At 39.1% G+C, this 16,603-nt stretch overlaps 2 protein-coding genes across 6 annotated transcripts in view; one reads left to right on the top strand and one right to left on the bottom strand.

Annotated features, from left to right (window-relative positions):
* LOC132833372 (FACT complex subunit SSRP1-like) overlaps window positions 1-13,959 on the bottom strand; it is a 61,252-nt gene extending 47,293 nt beyond the window's left edge. For 3 of the 4 annotated variants that reach the window (XR_009647075.1, XM_060851593.1, XM_060851594.1), the window contains exons 1-2: window positions 13,536-13,959; window positions 3,219-3,310 (exon numbers count right to left, since the gene is read on the bottom strand). Coding sequence is in view for 3 of the 4 variants with exons in the window: in XM_060851593.1 (XP_060707576.1) it covers window positions 3,219-3,310; window positions 13,536-13,855 (412 nt within the window). In the remaining variant the exon portion in view is untranslated. The remainder of the gene's footprint in view (window positions 1-3,218; window positions 3,311-13,535) is intronic. The other variant, XM_060851595.1, reaches the window with a different exon arrangement.
* Window positions 13,960-14,364: 405 nt separating this feature from the next.
* The window catches only part of LOC132833348 (wolframin-like), a 37,566-nt gene continuing 35,327 nt past the window's right edge, over window positions 14,365-16,603 (top strand). Inside the window, exon 1 of one of the 2 annotated variants that reach the window (XM_060851537.1) lies at window positions 14,365-14,568. In XM_060851537.1, the coding sequence (XP_060707520.1) occupies window positions 14,466-14,568 (103 nt within the window). In that variant the 5' untranslated portion in view covers window positions 14,365-14,465. The remainder of the gene's footprint in view (window positions 14,569-16,603) is intronic. The other variant, XM_060851538.1, reaches the window with a different exon arrangement.

The raw sequence follows: 16,603 nt of genomic DNA, 5'->3' as shown, positions 1-16,603 counted from the left end.
AGGAGTTCACAATGTTCTTGGGATAGTTTCTTGGAATAGCATGTTCTGAAAGATAGCAAATACATCTCCTTTATTCAAAAGGAAAGGGAGATAGAAAGCAGGAAACTTCAAGCCAGTTAGCTTAACATCAGTCAAAGGGTAAAATGCAAGAAGCTATTATGGAAGAAATTACAGCAGGGCACTAAGATAAGTTCAAGTAATCAGATGAAATCAACATAGTTATATGAACAGATATCATGTTTAACAAATCTACTGAGTGTTCATGGAGAAAATAACACATGCTGAGGATAAAGGACTTATAAAGAACTTATGGATGTATTGTATTTAAAATCCCAGAAGGTCTTGGATAATGTGCTACAAAGGGTTATGGCAGAAAATAAAAACTCAATGTAGGCGAACAGGAAACATAAATGGGTCTTTTTCAGGTTGGCAGGATACAAGGAGAGACGTGTCACAGGGATCAGTGCTCGGACATCAACAAGTTACATATAAATGACTTGAATAAAGGGAGATGGGAATGGTTGCCAAATTTGCTGATGACAAAGATAGTTGGGAAAACAAGTTGCGAAGAGGACACAAAGATATCACCAGAAGCTACAAACAATTTAAGTGAGTGAGCAAAGATCTGGGAAATGGAGTATATTGTGGCATAATTCAATTGCTTGGTTAAGCAGGAAGAAAAAATGAAAGCCTCTTATTGGAATGATGAAAGATTAGAGCTCTGAGATGCAGTGTGATATGGGCATCCTACTACAAAAGGTACATTATATAAATACAAAAGCCAGCACAATATTATTATTTATTGCAAGAGGGACTAAGGAAGTTTCACTTGAGTTATACAGGACTCTTGTTAGATCACATCTGGAGTAGCAGCCCCCCTTAAGAAACGATATAACTCAATTGCAACTTACAAAGATAGGTTTAATGTAAAAATGGTATTTCCGCTATGAGTCACTTGTCAAAACATAGTGTCCATTAAAACAGTGACAAGACAACTTCTTTGTGAGTGTTCAGAATTCTCTTCATTAACAAAAAAGGTGAAAGTAAAGTCTATGAGTATTTTTAAGGCAGCAGTACATACACCCTCTTGCTTAACAAAAGTGTAAGATTATCAGGAACAAATGAGAATGTGGATCGGATAACAATCAACTTAGCCGTGACCATATTAAAAAGCAAAATCGGCTAGAAGGGCAGAATGGCCTACTTGTGCTCCTTTGTACTTCTGCAAACGTTTTGTCGTCAATTTGGAATTAAATTTAGGTGCCGAACAATGAATGTTCAGACAGCAGGACAACCAACTTTAGCTCATAGATACTAACACCTTGAGTTCTTTTACTGAAGCAAGTTGCGCTAATTCAGGGAGGTCACACTCATTAGCATATTCATCCTGTACCACATGATTTTGAAAGAAAGAAATTGTGTAACAAGAAAATGTAATAACAGTCACAAAGAATGTGATTGATAGACATAAATATATCAATGATTTATCTTAATCTCAAAATTTGCAACGTTATCGTGAACTTGGATGTTTCATGAGTCAAACATTCAAGAGTAATCAATTTTACAAATTTAACAGACAAGCATTTTGGTGCTTATGGTGGAACTTGCATTTGAATCAAAACTGCTATTACCAACTTTTTATACGCTTACTCCTGTTTTTTTTAAAACCACTATTGCACAAACCATGGCTTGCCAAATAAAAGAGGTGTTATTTTACAAAATAAATCTTCAAATTTGGCACTAATAGATGATTAACATACAAAATTGATCTACTTTCTTTTGATAAGTTGTCACCGATAAGACAGTGAGTCTTTCGGTTTGAAATTTGTTTTATCTTGCCAATCTAAAAGAAGGAAACCTTGTAAATATTCAACAAACACATACGGTAACATTACTGTGTAACTGCATCTAATGATGGAATGAGTGATAATCAAAAAGCAGCTCTGAAAAACTAAAGTAACCCTTCAGAAAATCTTAAAAGCACACATTGAAAAAAAAATCAATGTAGTATCTCTTTTCTTTTGCCTTGTATGCCATAAGCTGAGAACTTCTGCTGTGGTTTCAGCAACTCAAATGGTAAAACTTGCATAATTTCGATCATCTTTCAACTAAGTCAATGGAGCATGCTGAAATACCAGTATGCTAGGAAAATGGCTTATACCAACAGATTCATAGATATCAAACTCCTAAATTCAACTGTGATAATTACTGGTAATAAAGTTCTGCAATTTCAGCAAATTTCACATTAATCATTCTTCCATTGAAATTTATTCAAATGCTTCTTCCGAGTAATAAAATGCCTCCTTGCACACCTCCTTTCCATGCTGCATTCAGTTCATAACCAGTCCAAATCATTCTTTGCTTTGTCACAGATGTAAGGTAAAATTAAATCTCAACTACTTTTCACCTCAAGTCAAAAACAGCAAGGCATGGTTTGATTTAATCCTTTCAATTTCAATGCCTTAGTAAAATAAGCCAAAGGGTGTTCCCCAAAACCTTTCTCAAATTCCAATTTTCACAAAATCAAAAGGTAAGGCTTATTTTGAAAATATTTAAAAAGCAAAGAAATTGTTGCACTATTCCACACAGAGGAAATTAAAGGAAGACAGGATAGGAGAGCTAAGAAGTTATAAATTAAATGTTTGTTAAATCCAAAAAGTATTAAAAATCGGTTGACTTCAATTACAATTTAATAGAGGCAGGCAAAGTGTGGGTTTCTTTCCAGCCAGCAATTTGGAGAGAGACACGGAGATTTCAAGGTGAGCTGGCAATTCAGCCTGGAGAACTGCCCCACCTATACAGGTTCAACAACTTAGAATCTTATAATTGTGTATTTTTGAAAAAAAAACAAATCAGCTCCAATTTCAGTCATGTGACAAAAGATAGGAGCAGATGGTCCATCTCAATTTGAACTAATAGTGTAAACTTAATACTCCTTTGGACCTCAACTGTAAGGTGACTGGGTAACTGTAAAAGCATTAGTGATTATTTTACTATGATAGATCTTGTCCTCTGTCTCCAGAATTAGCTGTAAGCACACAACTCATCTTAAGTGCCTTGGTGTCATGTATAAATGGAATTTCTTTAAATTTAACAAACTGCAGACTGGGATTACTAGTTAGTTAGCAAGTGAACAAAAAGCTGAAACACATTTCCCCATCCCATGTCAATAAAAATTAATAAAATCCGTCTCCAACAACAACGTACAAGATCATTACCTGCAGCCTGTAATTCCAAATTCACATCTGAATTCAGCTGACCCACGTAAGACAATGTTCCTCCATTAGCATCTGTAGTCACACATACTATTCTAAAATTAATAAAAATTGCAGTTGAAATAAGCTTCAGGAATGAAATTAAAAATTAAAAGTCACACTAATTATTTTGCTGTTCAAAACAAAAAATATGTATTACTCAAGTAACAAATTTGGACACTCATAGCTAACATTAAACAAAGCAATCAAAACAAAGGAAATAATGTTAGCTTTAATGTAAAGCAGAAAAGAATTTACATGAATTGCTGACCCATCAATAAAAAAAAAGTTTTTTTTAGTTCAGATATTTAGGTTGAAATTACTCAAACCTAATAACGAGTTATTTTTCAGGACATTGTGAATTAAGATCTATTTTTCTTGGCTGTCTTCGAATAGTTTTATAGCTTATGCAACAGGATCCTGAACTCAATGCTGGGGAACATTTTGGAATTAATTTCATTGGAGCTCTGCAAAAGCCACTCCTTAGGAATGCAGGAGAGAACTAATTAATACATGAAGTCAGAGATAGAGACCTGTAAAATTATTTCACTGTAAAACTTGAGTTAAACAGAAATGGAAAACATTTGATCAATATTTGAGAAAATATTTACAGGGTCACTTAGGTTTTTTGAGTAACTAAAAGCACAGACCACATTAGTTTTAATACATTGCAGCATTAAAACCACTCAAGCATTGAAATAAATGATCAAAAAATGAGTTAGGTTAAGATGAAAGCCACTATAAGCCAATAAAAAAAGGAAGTGACAAACTCAGATAGTCTGTAATGTCATTATTCCACATTTGTGCAGTATAACTTTGAAAGTAGCATTTTTTTGTGCGTGCAAGCTGTTTGCAATCTTGAAAATAGTATCAGCTATTATTTTCATTTTATACAGATTTAAATAAGCAGCTCATCAATGTTCAATTTGGACTCCACTGTGGCCACTTGCTTTCAAACCTGACTAAAACCTTCATCCAAATATGGACAAGAAAGTTGAATTCCAGGAACAAGACAAGAGCAGTTCTCCCTGACACCAAGGCGGTTTTAAGGCAGTGCGACACCAAGGAATCTTGGCAAAATTAAAGTCAATGGAAATCAGGGCAAAAAAGTATCTTGACACAAAGCGAGATATCTGTAGGTGTTGAAGGCTAATTATTTCATGTCCACAACATTTCCCAAAAGAACACCTGTAGGTAACATCCAGGTTTAACGATTTTCAGTTGCTTCATTTTTGACCTTCCTGCCACCAAAACATCAGATTCCGTTTTAAGAAACTATGAACCCTTTACTCCAAGGTCTCTTTTTTTAAAGCAACACTCCCCAGGACCTTAAAAATCAGGGCAAAACTTATGCACTTAATTGTCTTTTCAAAATGCAGAATCTCACATTCATCTAAATTAAACTGGAGTCATAGAGGCTACAACAACAGGTCAGAGGACAAGGGTTGTGCAATCAAGTAACTTCTCAATTCCCAAAGCTGCTTCAACTGTAGGTTAAGTGTGAGATAAAATACAGTACTTCTTACTTGTCTGGTTGTTGCTCGGCTGCACTCACTCAAGAGATTTTACACCATTCAACACAAAGATGTTAATTTGTTTTGCACTTATCCATCACCTTAAATATTTGTTCTCTATGCTTATGACAATAGAGTCAACAGCACCTTTACACTAATCATAGCTACCAAGCAAGTACATTAGGAGCAATATCTTGACATCATAAAAGATGAAACTAGGACTTAATCATGTAACGTCTCAGGGAAGTTTTCTCCTATATTCTCTCTCTCGTGTACTGTATCATCTTAACCGTGGCGACCAATTTTGCCTAGCAAAGTGTTAGGACGGAATTCGTCCACGCGTGTTCTTTTCAGGAGTGACCACACTTACCCAATTATTTGATATAAAGCAGGTACATTTATTTAGCTGCAGAAACTTAGCTGTTACAGCGAAGCACGAAAGATCGAGTGGTTCGCTGGAGAAAATGTACAAGTTCTGAAAATCTATCAATAAGCTCCATTAGTTATACTATTTTCTAATCTCAATTCATGCAACGTGATCTTTCACAAACAAAAGCCTTCTTCAAAATAGTATAATTTGCAAACTAAGGTTCTATGTATTCTCTGATCGAGACATTTTTCCTAGTCTTTTTATCACATAGTTTACCTTAATCTAATCACTTAGTTTAGCAGGCAAAATTGACCTTGCTGATGTTCTTTCATTTGAACATCAGCTTTGTTAGTTGTCATGGCAACAAGCCCAGAATTAAAAATTACTTTGGTCATCATTTTAAACTATAGGTTCACAGCGCCCCCAATGTCCTAAGAAGTAACTACATCTCTATCCTACCTAACAAAAGCAAAGAAAGCTTGGAAATAGGTTTTTTTTTGTTTTCTGTTGACTTATTTTCTATTATTGACTGCACCTTCTTGGATTGAAACAGTGTGTGATTGTGTAGTCTACAAAATCAACAATTTTAAAATTATATCTCAACCAATGTGACCCACTTCATGGAAGAATGAAATGCAAAAATTTAGAAATCAAATTCTAAAACTTATTTTTCCTCTATCAAAAATGTTGCACTAATGATGTTTTGTTTTAGTCTACACACACATATTTTTTATATATATATATTTTCGTAAAAATGTTTTTCATCAAAAACGTATGTAGAAGAGACATGTTTTTATACACAGACAACGCTTCAGATGATCATTCATTTTACTCAAAAAAGAATTTTCGTTGTGTGGAGGACCGATACAGTGACACATATAAACTGGACAGAGATTGAAAAAGTTATTCTAAGGAGAATAAATTGCCAACTTGAATTTAAAACATCACCTTTGATTTAAAATAAAGAACTCACGAAGGAGCTCTGGTAACCCCCGAATTCATAAGATTGCGAAATTCAAACTCAGTTCTCCCACAATGGACAGGACAAAGAAACTATGCAGGTCCAGTTATACTAAACAAAAAGAAATTCGGCATCCTGACAGTTTCTACAAAAACACACCTAAAAGTACTTTGAATTTAGAACAGTAAACTACTGCTCATATAAAAGAATAACTAAATAAATGTGATAGTTTGATTTATCCACCATTGTTTACAGTTAGTATTGTTCTCCACAAACAAACAGAACAAGTGTTGCATTATTTCAGAAAATGCTCCCCAAACATTTTGATGCTGATGCATCCGGACAAAAATGTATTAGATAGCTATACAGAACATTGGTTCGGCCAGTTTTGGAATGTTGTGTGCAATTCTGGTTGGAAAGATGTTGTGAAACTTGAAAAGGGTGCAGAAAAGATTTACAAGGATGTTGCCAGGATTGGAGGGTCTGAGCTATTCAGAAAGGCTGAATAGGCTGGGACTGTTTTTCCTGGAGTGTCAGAGGCTGACGGGTGACTTTTTACTGTTTATAAAATCATGATGGGCATGGATAGGGTAACTAGATCTGGTCGTACCCCTGGCAGGGAGGAGTCCAGAACTACAAGGCATAGGTTTAAGGGGAGAGAGGGGAAAGATCGAAAAGGGACCTAAGAGGCAACGTTGCACTCAGAGTTTGGAATGGGCTCCCTGAGGAAGTGGACGAGGCTGGTACAATTACAACATTGAAAACCAATCTGGATGGATATATGGATAGCAAGGGCTTAGAGGGATATGGTCCAAATGTTGGCAAATGGGAATAGATTAATTAACGATATCTCAACTTTTTCACACAGAAGGTGGCACAGGTATGAAATGAACTGCCAGAGGAAGTTGTGGAGGCTGGTACAATTGCAACATTTAAGAGGCATTTGGATGGGTATATGAATAGGAAGGGTTGGTCAGCATGGACAAGTTGCACCGAAGGGTCTGCTTCCGTGCTATACATCTCGATGACTCAATGTTACAATGTCAGCAAGAAATACTTCAGTTATCTTACCAATGCCACAACAAAATTGCTCACATTTTGGTTGGATCTTAATTGAGAAAGAAAATACCGAAAAAACTTCTTGACAAGATGCTTCTATGTACAATAAAAACAAATACAGACATAACATGAAAATATTAACAAATATTGACAAGAAAATCTGCTGGAAAAAAACACCCTTTAAAAAAAATTGTTCCAACTTATTACCATCTAATTATATTAAGACAGGGCAAAAAAACTGAAGTGATAGTTGGGGAACACTTTGCGCCTAGTGATCATAATTCTAGTTGTTTTAAAATATTATGGAAAAGATAAGTCTTCCATAAAATTAAAACTTTTCATTAGAGTAAGGCAAATTTCAATAGTACGAGACAAAAGCTTTCAAAAATTGATTGGAGTAGACTGTTCACAGTTAAAGAGATGCCTGATAAGTGGGAGGCTTTCAAAAGTGTGATAGCAAGAGTTCAACGAAATTATGTTTCTGTTAGAGTGAAAGGTAAGGCTGGTACGATTAGACAACAACAAACGAATATAGATATTGAGGCTCTTGTCAAGAACAAAACAAAAATCTTATATTGGATATAAACAACTGGGTTCAAATGCATCTCTTGAACAATATAAAGAGTGTAGGGGCATTCTTAACAGGGAGATCAGGATGGCAAAGTGAGGATATGAGATAGCCTTGGTAATAAGGTTAAGGAGAATCCAGAGATTCTACAAATACATTAAGAGCAAGAAATTAACAAAAGACAGAGTAAGGCCCCTTAAAGATTGAAAAGGTCAAATTTGTGTTGAACTTCAGAAACTGGGAGAGATATAAAATGAATATTTCACATCGTTTTTTTTAAGTTGCGAAGAAATGGTGGCCAGAGAACTCAGGGAAATAAATATTGATATTTTGAAAACAGCTCACGTTAGACAGGTCGAGGTGCTGGAAGTCTTAGAAAACAAAGGCAGAAAAATCCCCGGAACCTAATTTAGTGTATCCCCACCACTTAGTGAGAAATTAGGGAGGAAATTTGAGGGCCCCTTGCAGAAATATTCATATCATCTAAAGATAGGGGTGAGATGTCAAATGACTGGAGGGTGGCTAAGTTGTGCCTTTCTTTAAGAAGGGATGCAAGGAGAAGCCTAGGAACTATAGACCTGTGGATCTGACTTCAGTGGTGGGTAAGCTATTCAAACTGATTCTGAAAGACAGGATTTATGTGCATTTGGAGAGGCAGGAGTGATCATGGACAGTCAGTATACTTTTGTGCAAGGGAAATGGTGTCTCACAAACTCGATTAATTTTTTTTTGAGCAAGTAACCAAGATGATTGATGAAGGAAAAGCAGTGGACATTGTTTACTTGGACTTTAGTAAAGCCTTTGACAAGGTACTAATTAGTCTACTATGCAGAAAAGTTAGATCACATGGGATTCAGGGTAAGGTTATGAATTGGATACAAAATTGGTTTAACAGCAGGAGACAGAATGGTGGTGGAGAGTTGTTCGTCAGACTGGAGGCCTGTGATCAGTCGTGTTCTGCCAGGATCAGTGCTGAGTTCACATTCTCTTTGTCATTTATATAAATGATTTAGATAAGATTATAGAAAACATGGTAAGTAAGTTTGCAGATGACGCCAAGATTGATGGTATAGTGGATTACACAAAGATCTTGATCAATTGGGTCAAAGGAGTGAAAAGTGGCAAATGTCGTTTAATTTGGATAAATTCAAGGTATTGCCTTTGTTTGTTTTACCAAAATGTAAGATTTTGGCATTTAAATGTAGGTCCTTGGATAGTCTCGTAGAACAGAGACACCAAGGGGTTCAGATACATCATTCTTTGAAGTCTGCATGACACACAGATAGGGCGGTTAAGAAGGCATTCAGTATGCTTTCCTTCACTGTTCAGACCAGAGTACAGGGATTTTATACTGAGGTTGGACATTGGTGAGTACTCTGTCCAGTCTAGTTGCCCTGATATAGGAACGATATTATTAAGCTGGACAGGTATCAGAAGAGATTTATCAGCATGTTGCTGGGAATGGAGGATGTTACCCCACTCCGAATTCGCAGAATAGTTTTCTATGGTTTCAGTTATCCAGGGTTTACTGTGTCCAGAACATATTATAGGGAACTTTCCAGAACCAAGGACCAGCATGCTACTGGGAAGATACATCTCTCATTGAAATGAATGGGTTTGCACCTTTCCTCAGCAGGTCCTGGAACATATCCCCTGCGGATATGGAGTGGACTACTGTCCAGAACAGATAGGTATCAAGGTCACAGGCATGAATCTTGCCTATGAAAATGTGGATGCACGTGATTCACAAAATACAAGTAGAAATCCTGAAGTACACTTAAAAAAAAAGTGCCTCACATAGAAATAGAAGTAAGGAAACATGCCATCTGGCCCAATCAGCAATGTTCCACTCTAGCCTCTTCCTTTGACTTAAGGCACAATAGCTCAGTGGCATCATTGCCTCAGTGTCAGGGATCCAGGTTCAATTCCACCCTTGGGCAACCATGTGCAGTGTGCATATTCTCCCGTGTGCGAAGGCTTCCTCTGGCTTCCTCCCACAGTCCAAAGACATGCAGGTTAGGTGGATAGGCGATGTTAATTTACCCATAGAGTCCAGGAATGTGTGGGTTAGCTATGGGAAATGCAGGATTGTAGGGTAGGGGAGTGAGTCTGGGTAGGATATTCGGAGAGTTGGTATGGCCTTGTTGGGCCGAATGGCTGGTTTCCACATTGTAGGGATTCCATAGATTCTGACCAGTCAACCTACCTTCTCCCCAAATCTCTCTTTCCCTGAAGCACATCTATGTGATTTGCCTCAACCACTCCTTTTAGCACCAAATTCCAGTCTCCAAACATTTCTTCTGAATTCCTTGATTTCTTAATAACATTTTACATTGATGGCATCTAACTTTGCTCGACCCACACGTGGAAACAGTTTGTGACAAGAACCCAGCAAAATCTTCCATAAATTTTAAAAGTTCTCTACCATGATCAAAGAACTACAGTACTATTTATCCTTTCCTAATAAAGATCATCTCTCAATTCAGGAACCATCCTGATAAATCTTTCAGATATTTTGTCAGAGGCTAAGGGGTGACCTTATAGAGGTTTACAAAATCATGAGGGGCATGGATAGAGTAAATAGACAAGATCTTTTCCCTGGGGTGGGGGGGGTGGAGAGGGGAGTCCAAAACAGGGCATAGTTTTAGGGTGAGGGGGGAAAAGGTATAAAGGGACCCAAGAGCAACATTTTCACACAGAGAGTGGTGCCTGTATGGAATAGGTGGTGGTGGAGGCTGGTATAATTACAACATTTAAAAGGCATCTGAATGGGTATATGAATAAGAGCTTGGAGGGACATGGGCCAAGGGCTGGCAAACGGGACTAGATTAGGCTCGGATATTAGGTTAGTCTGACATAGATGAGCTAAACCCAAGGGTCTGTTTCTATGCTGTACATCTCTAGGACTGTGACCCTATGACCCACAGACTGCAGTGAAGGTAGACAACTGTACCTCATCCTCGACAATCATGGAAGCCAACCTTCCATCTGTGGTCTCCATGTATATGGTTTGTTGCCGCAGAAAGTCTGCCAACTTCACAGTACCACCACATCCCAAATAAAGCTCTCCTCCAACCTATTCCATCAACCAGAAGATATAGAAGCTTAAACACACACACCGGCAGGTTCAGGAACAGTTTCTTTCGATCTTTATTAGACAGATGAATGGACACTAACAAGATGAGCATTATTTGAAGTTAATGTTGATCTTGCATAGCACATGCTCTTAGCGACACAAGTGTATGCTTCTAAGCTTTTATTTTAAAGCCCTACGATCTATGTCCTTGCTCACTATGATCTGCCTATACTGCTTGCAAACAAAGCTTTTCACTGTACTTAGTTACATGTAACAATAAATTGAATGAAATCAAGCAGTCCTGGATATGGAATGACTTACTCACTGATTTGATTCATTTATTTTTTGTCACATACATTTGTTACAAAATACAGTGTTAGTGCTGCAGTGTGGCCACTCTCCGATGCCATCTTTAAATACAGAGAAAGAAAAATAAAAGATGTCTAACTCTACAGCCATAGAACTCAAACTGAGTGTCAATCAAGGCTATTCAGCTTCCAACCTCATATTAATCTTTGTCTAATTATGAACAAAGAAGCCAAACTGAGTGACACCCTTGAATTAACAGTGCATTTGACCTAGCATGGATGGCATCCAGTTGTAGTAGCGAAATAAGACTTCATGGGAATCAGGCAAAAATCTCACCGGTTGGAGTCAAACCTAGCACAAAAGGACAATGTTGTTAAAGGTCAGTTATCTCAGCCCTAGGACATCTCTGCAAGAGATCCTCAGTAGCATTAGTAAAACATCAGAGCATCCAGACCATTGAGTCTGCTCTGCCATTTAATTAGATCATTGCTCATTTAATAATCCTTTATATAATTTCTTGCCTTTCCCCCGTAACCCTTGATTCCCCAATTAAAAATATTCAAGACTTTAATACAAAATGAATTCTTTACCATTTAGGCTAGTTCATCAGATTCACTACCTTTGAGAGAAGAATTTCCTCTCCATCGGTCTTAAAAAGGAGAACACTTTACTCTTAGGATTATGCTCTCTGGTCCTTGACTCCCTCAAAGTTGAAACAAGCTTTCCATACCTACCCAGTGAAGTCCACCAAGAATCTTGTATGTTTCAATAACGTAACCTCTCATTCTTCTAAACTCCAAGAAGCATAGGCCCAATCACAAATGCCATTTCTCCATACCTGGAATCAACATAGTGAACCTTCTCTGGGCTGCCTCCAGTCCAGTATATCTTTCCATAAAGAAGGGACTCAAATGTTTTCATATTATTGTAGTTGTTCTGATTAATGCCTTGTATAGCAAGTCTTCACTATTATACTCCATTCCCAATTGAGATAAAAAGGTCAACATCCCATTTGCCTTCCACATTACCTACCAAAATTGCATTCTAGGTTTTCACGATTTGTGAACGAGGAATCCAAAAATCTCTCTTGGGCCAATGGTCTTTAGCTGCTTCAATTATTGATCTTTTATTGCAAGGTCAGACATGGAGAGGTTTGCTGATGACTGCATCTTTTGTGACTCTGCTGAGACTGACGCAGTCCACATGCAACTACAATAAGACCTGAACGAGGTTTAGGCTGATAAGTAGCAAGTAAAATTCACTTCACATAAGCGCCAGGTAACAACCATATTCAGCAAAATCCAATCTAACTATTGCCCTTTGATAAGACATTACAGTTACAGAATCATCCCCATCATCAATACACTGGTGGCTACCATTGACCAGAAAATGGAACTGGATGACCCAAATATTTATTGTGGCTACAAGAACAGGTCAGAAGGTAGGAATCATGCAACAGTTAATTTGCCTTCTGACTCCCCAAAAACAACTACAAGATACAAATCAGTGGTGTATTGAATACTAGGAGAAAGGGAGGTCTGCACATACTGGAGATCAGAGTAGAGTGCATATTGCTGGAAAAGCACAGGTCAGGCAGCATCTGAGAAGCAGGAGAATCAATGAAGGGTTCTGGCCTGAAACATCAATTCTCATGTATTGAATACTCCCCAGTTAACCAGATGTACACAGCTCCAACAACACAAGAGATCTGACACTATTCAGGACAAAACTAATTGACAATGTATCTACAAACATTCACTCCCTCCATTAGTGATACCCAATGCAGCATCTACAAGGCACACTGCAGAAATTCACCAAGACTCCATAGAAAGTATATTTCAAAGTCATGATTACTAACATCCAGAAGGACAATGAAAGTAGTTACATGGGAGCATGTCCATCTCCAAGCCACACAAAATCCTGACTTGGAAGCGATTTGCCAGTCAAAATCCTGGAAATCTGTCTCTAATAGCACTGTGCGTGTATTTACAGCTAATGATCTGCAATGGTTCAATAAGGCAGCTTGCCATCACCTTCAAGAGAAACCGGGGATGAGCAATGAGTCCTGTTCAACCCAGCACTATACACATTCTATGAATGAATAAAAACTTCATAACACAAAGTCATTGAATAAATCCAAACACTTAAGTTGTTGAATTAAATATCTGGAGTTAAAGCTGAGCTGGCTTCTGTGTCAACGGGGCTGGATGCCCAGTTATCTGAAAAATCTCTCCGCCCGATGTTTTTGAACTTCTTGAAACCTCAGTCTATCACTGAGGCCTTACTCTTCCTTCGAATCGTACAGACATATTAAGAGGACAGACTGCTGCACGCGAACCATTCAATCAACAGCTGCTCGGACCAGCTGGCCCGTTTCTGTGCTGGTATATATCCTATATCGGTGTACTGACCAACCCCCCGTACCTGTGCTGACCATCAAAATTCTCCAAGGAGACGGTGACCGGCACACTCCCGATGAAAGTGGCCGTGTCCCCGCCCGCACTGCTACCGCAATAGGCCGGCACCGCGCCGCTACCACCTCCACCTGCGGCGGCGGCAATGTGAGTGGCCGGCTCCGTCCTAACAGCCGCTTTCCTACTCGGTTGAACGGCAGCGAAAGGGGACGAGGCGAAATCAGTCCGCAGCGGGGCCTGCGGTCGCCCGGCTCCTGCCTCCACCTCCTCCAATTGCAGCTCCATGTTCACGCGCAACGGGGCACGACCCCGGCCGCCTGCCAATAGCATCACAGAGGTCGATGGTGGGCGAGCCAAGCCGGCGCCAGCCAATACGAGCAGAGAGCCCAGGTTGAGGGCGGGGACGTTTTAAGCGGCAACCAATGGTTATCGGACTAGTTGGCGGGGCGGGGGGCTCGTGCGTGGGCGCAAGCAGCCAGAAGCTCGGCGTTCAATAGTCACGCGCCCAACCGTCCAAACCACCACTACAACAACAACCATCATCTTCATTTTCACACGTGCGTAAAATACACACATACTTTGTACACCCCCCATTCGGTCCCCCTGTAAGGGCGCAACCGCAATTTGGTCGAATATAATGGAAAAAAAACTAAAGGAGTTGATCGACAGAGAAGGAATGAGAAATACATCTCAGCTTCACTGCTAACAGCCCCACTGACCGTTAGGCGTGTCTCTTTCTTTACCACACCCCAAACGTTAACGTCACGAGGAACGTCGCCCAGCGGCGCTTCCGCCAATCAGAGAGTCGCGGGGTGAGGCCAGCGGCTGAGGGGCGGGGCCTGACCGCGCGACATTGCGGACAGCTCTCGGTCAGGCAGACGGCAGGAGTGGCGGCGGCGGTGAGGGTGAGTCAGAGGAGTCGTGTTCTGATGCAAGGATCATGCAGCCGGAGCAGCCTCCGACTCCGCAGCACGGCAAGTCGCAACTGAACGCCGCGGGAGATGGCCGTAACGTCGAGTCGGAGCCTGCGGCGGGAGAGGACGGTCAGTATCCACTCGGGGCGATCACCACTTCGTGAGCTGTTCCTGGGTGCAGACATCTCGGGGGCGGGGGGATTTGTTACAGTCAAAACATTGGATGGTGTCTGTGTCTCTATACACCACAAATTTGATTTAGGCTTGTAATATTTTCCTCGAAAAATGTGTCTGACAGATTTTTGCATTTCAATTTACAAAAGTAAACTGGATGCTTTTATGCCAGGTTGTAGGTGTGGTATGCTTTAAATAACCTTTTGCGCATAATGTCCTGTTATGCATTTCAAATTATGTTTCTTATTTTAACGTTAGACACCAAAACAGCATTTTTTTTCTGTTTTCCAACATCCGCAGGTTTTTTTTAACATTATACATCGCTAAAAGTCAAACCGTAAATTGTCCTGTTGGTCTAAATTAACTATATCGGTGACTTTACACGCAGCGCTATCAGTTTATGAAATTAGATTAGATTCTCTACAGTGTGGAAACAGATCGTTCAGCCCAAAGTCCACACCGACCCTCTGAAGAGGAACCCACCCAGACCCATTTCCCTCTGACTAATGTGCCTAACACTATGGGCAATTTAGCATGATGTAGGTTTGCACAAGATTATTTTGATCTCATTGTATTTGATACATTTGTAATGACTGAAAATTCTGCTATTTGGTTTGCACCAAACTGAGTTAAAATCCAGAAATTATAAACATCCTTTGTGAAAATACACAACAGTTAGGCATAGATCTGCAAAGTAAGAAGACAGGGTGAAAACAATGACTGCGGGCGGATGTTGGAAACCAGATTCTGGATTTGAGTGGTGCTGGAAAAGCACAGCAGTTCAGACAGCATCGAGGAGCAGGAAAATCAAAGTTTCAGGCAAAAGCCCTTCATCAGGAATTCTAATAGCAGATGAGAGGACTGATGATTGTAGATGTGAAGTCTGTTATTACTTTTTTTCCCTTTCCTTTTAAAAAAGACATAAGTTTGATATTAGAGATCAATTCCTTAAAGCAGCCAAGATAGATCACAAAGGAGAGTGCATGGTGTAGCGTTCGGAGTGGCAACACCAGCATCTCCAAAGCATTGTATAGCTGTATTCTTCTATTCATATATTTTAGGCACAAAATCACACCGAGGCCCTTTTAGCTTAAACAAGAGGGTTGAGGGATGACCTGATCTATTTATCCTTTCATATTCTTTCAGACCCAAGCAAGGAACATTTGTATTTATGTTGTGTTTTTACAATCACCAGATGTCGCAAAGTGCTGTACAGCCAACTAATACTTTTGAAATCAAGCCACAGTTATAAAGAATATTTTACAAATGTATCAGGTAGTGGGGATGGCACAACTTGCAAGTATAGGTGGCACTTTAAAATGTGTTAGAACCTGTAAAATGAATACTGGAATCATGCTCAAAATCAGGAAGAAACTATGCATATCTAGGGTGCAGACATATTTTCCAGCTACAGCACTTGTACATATGTTGGCACTTCCATACCTGTGAAACACATCTTTAGTATTTCATCATCAAAGTGATTAGTTTCATGTATTTCTAATGTATGAGTAGAAAAAAAGTTGCAGTAATTTATAAAGTGTTCAGATAAAGATCTATTTATGCGAATTTACGATAGAATCTCGCTTCCCCAGCGTAATGAAACTTACCTTGTATTTCTTCAGAATCTTTAACATGAAACATTCCAAAGCATACCATAGGGGAGGGGGTGAAATATGACACCAAGCTGCAGAAGCAACATTGGGGATAGTTATTAACATGTTCAGACAAATAGATTTTAGGAAGCATCCTAAAGGTGGAAAGGGAGGTAGTGAGACAAGTAAGTAAGGAGGAAATTCCAGAGCATTAGCAACTCGAGGCATGAGCATCAGTAGTGGATCAGAAATAATCAGGATGTTCAAGAAGCCAGAATTAGAAATGTGCAGATATTTTATAGGGTTGTAGAGATGGAGGTGATTTGAATTAGGGAGAGCAGTAGAGTAATTTGAAAACAATGATAATAACTGATTTAATTTTCTTGCAAAATACAAAG

Source organism: Hemiscyllium ocellatum, chromosome 36, assembly GCF_020745735.1.
Source record: "Hemiscyllium ocellatum isolate sHemOce1 chromosome 36, sHemOce1.pat.X.cur, whole genome shotgun sequence".
Classification (NCBI taxonomy): Eukaryota; Metazoa; Chordata; class Chondrichthyes; order Orectolobiformes; family Hemiscylliidae; genus Hemiscyllium; species Hemiscyllium ocellatum.
Note: the sequence above shows the minus strand (reverse complement) of the source record. Positions and strands in the feature narration are given on the sequence as shown.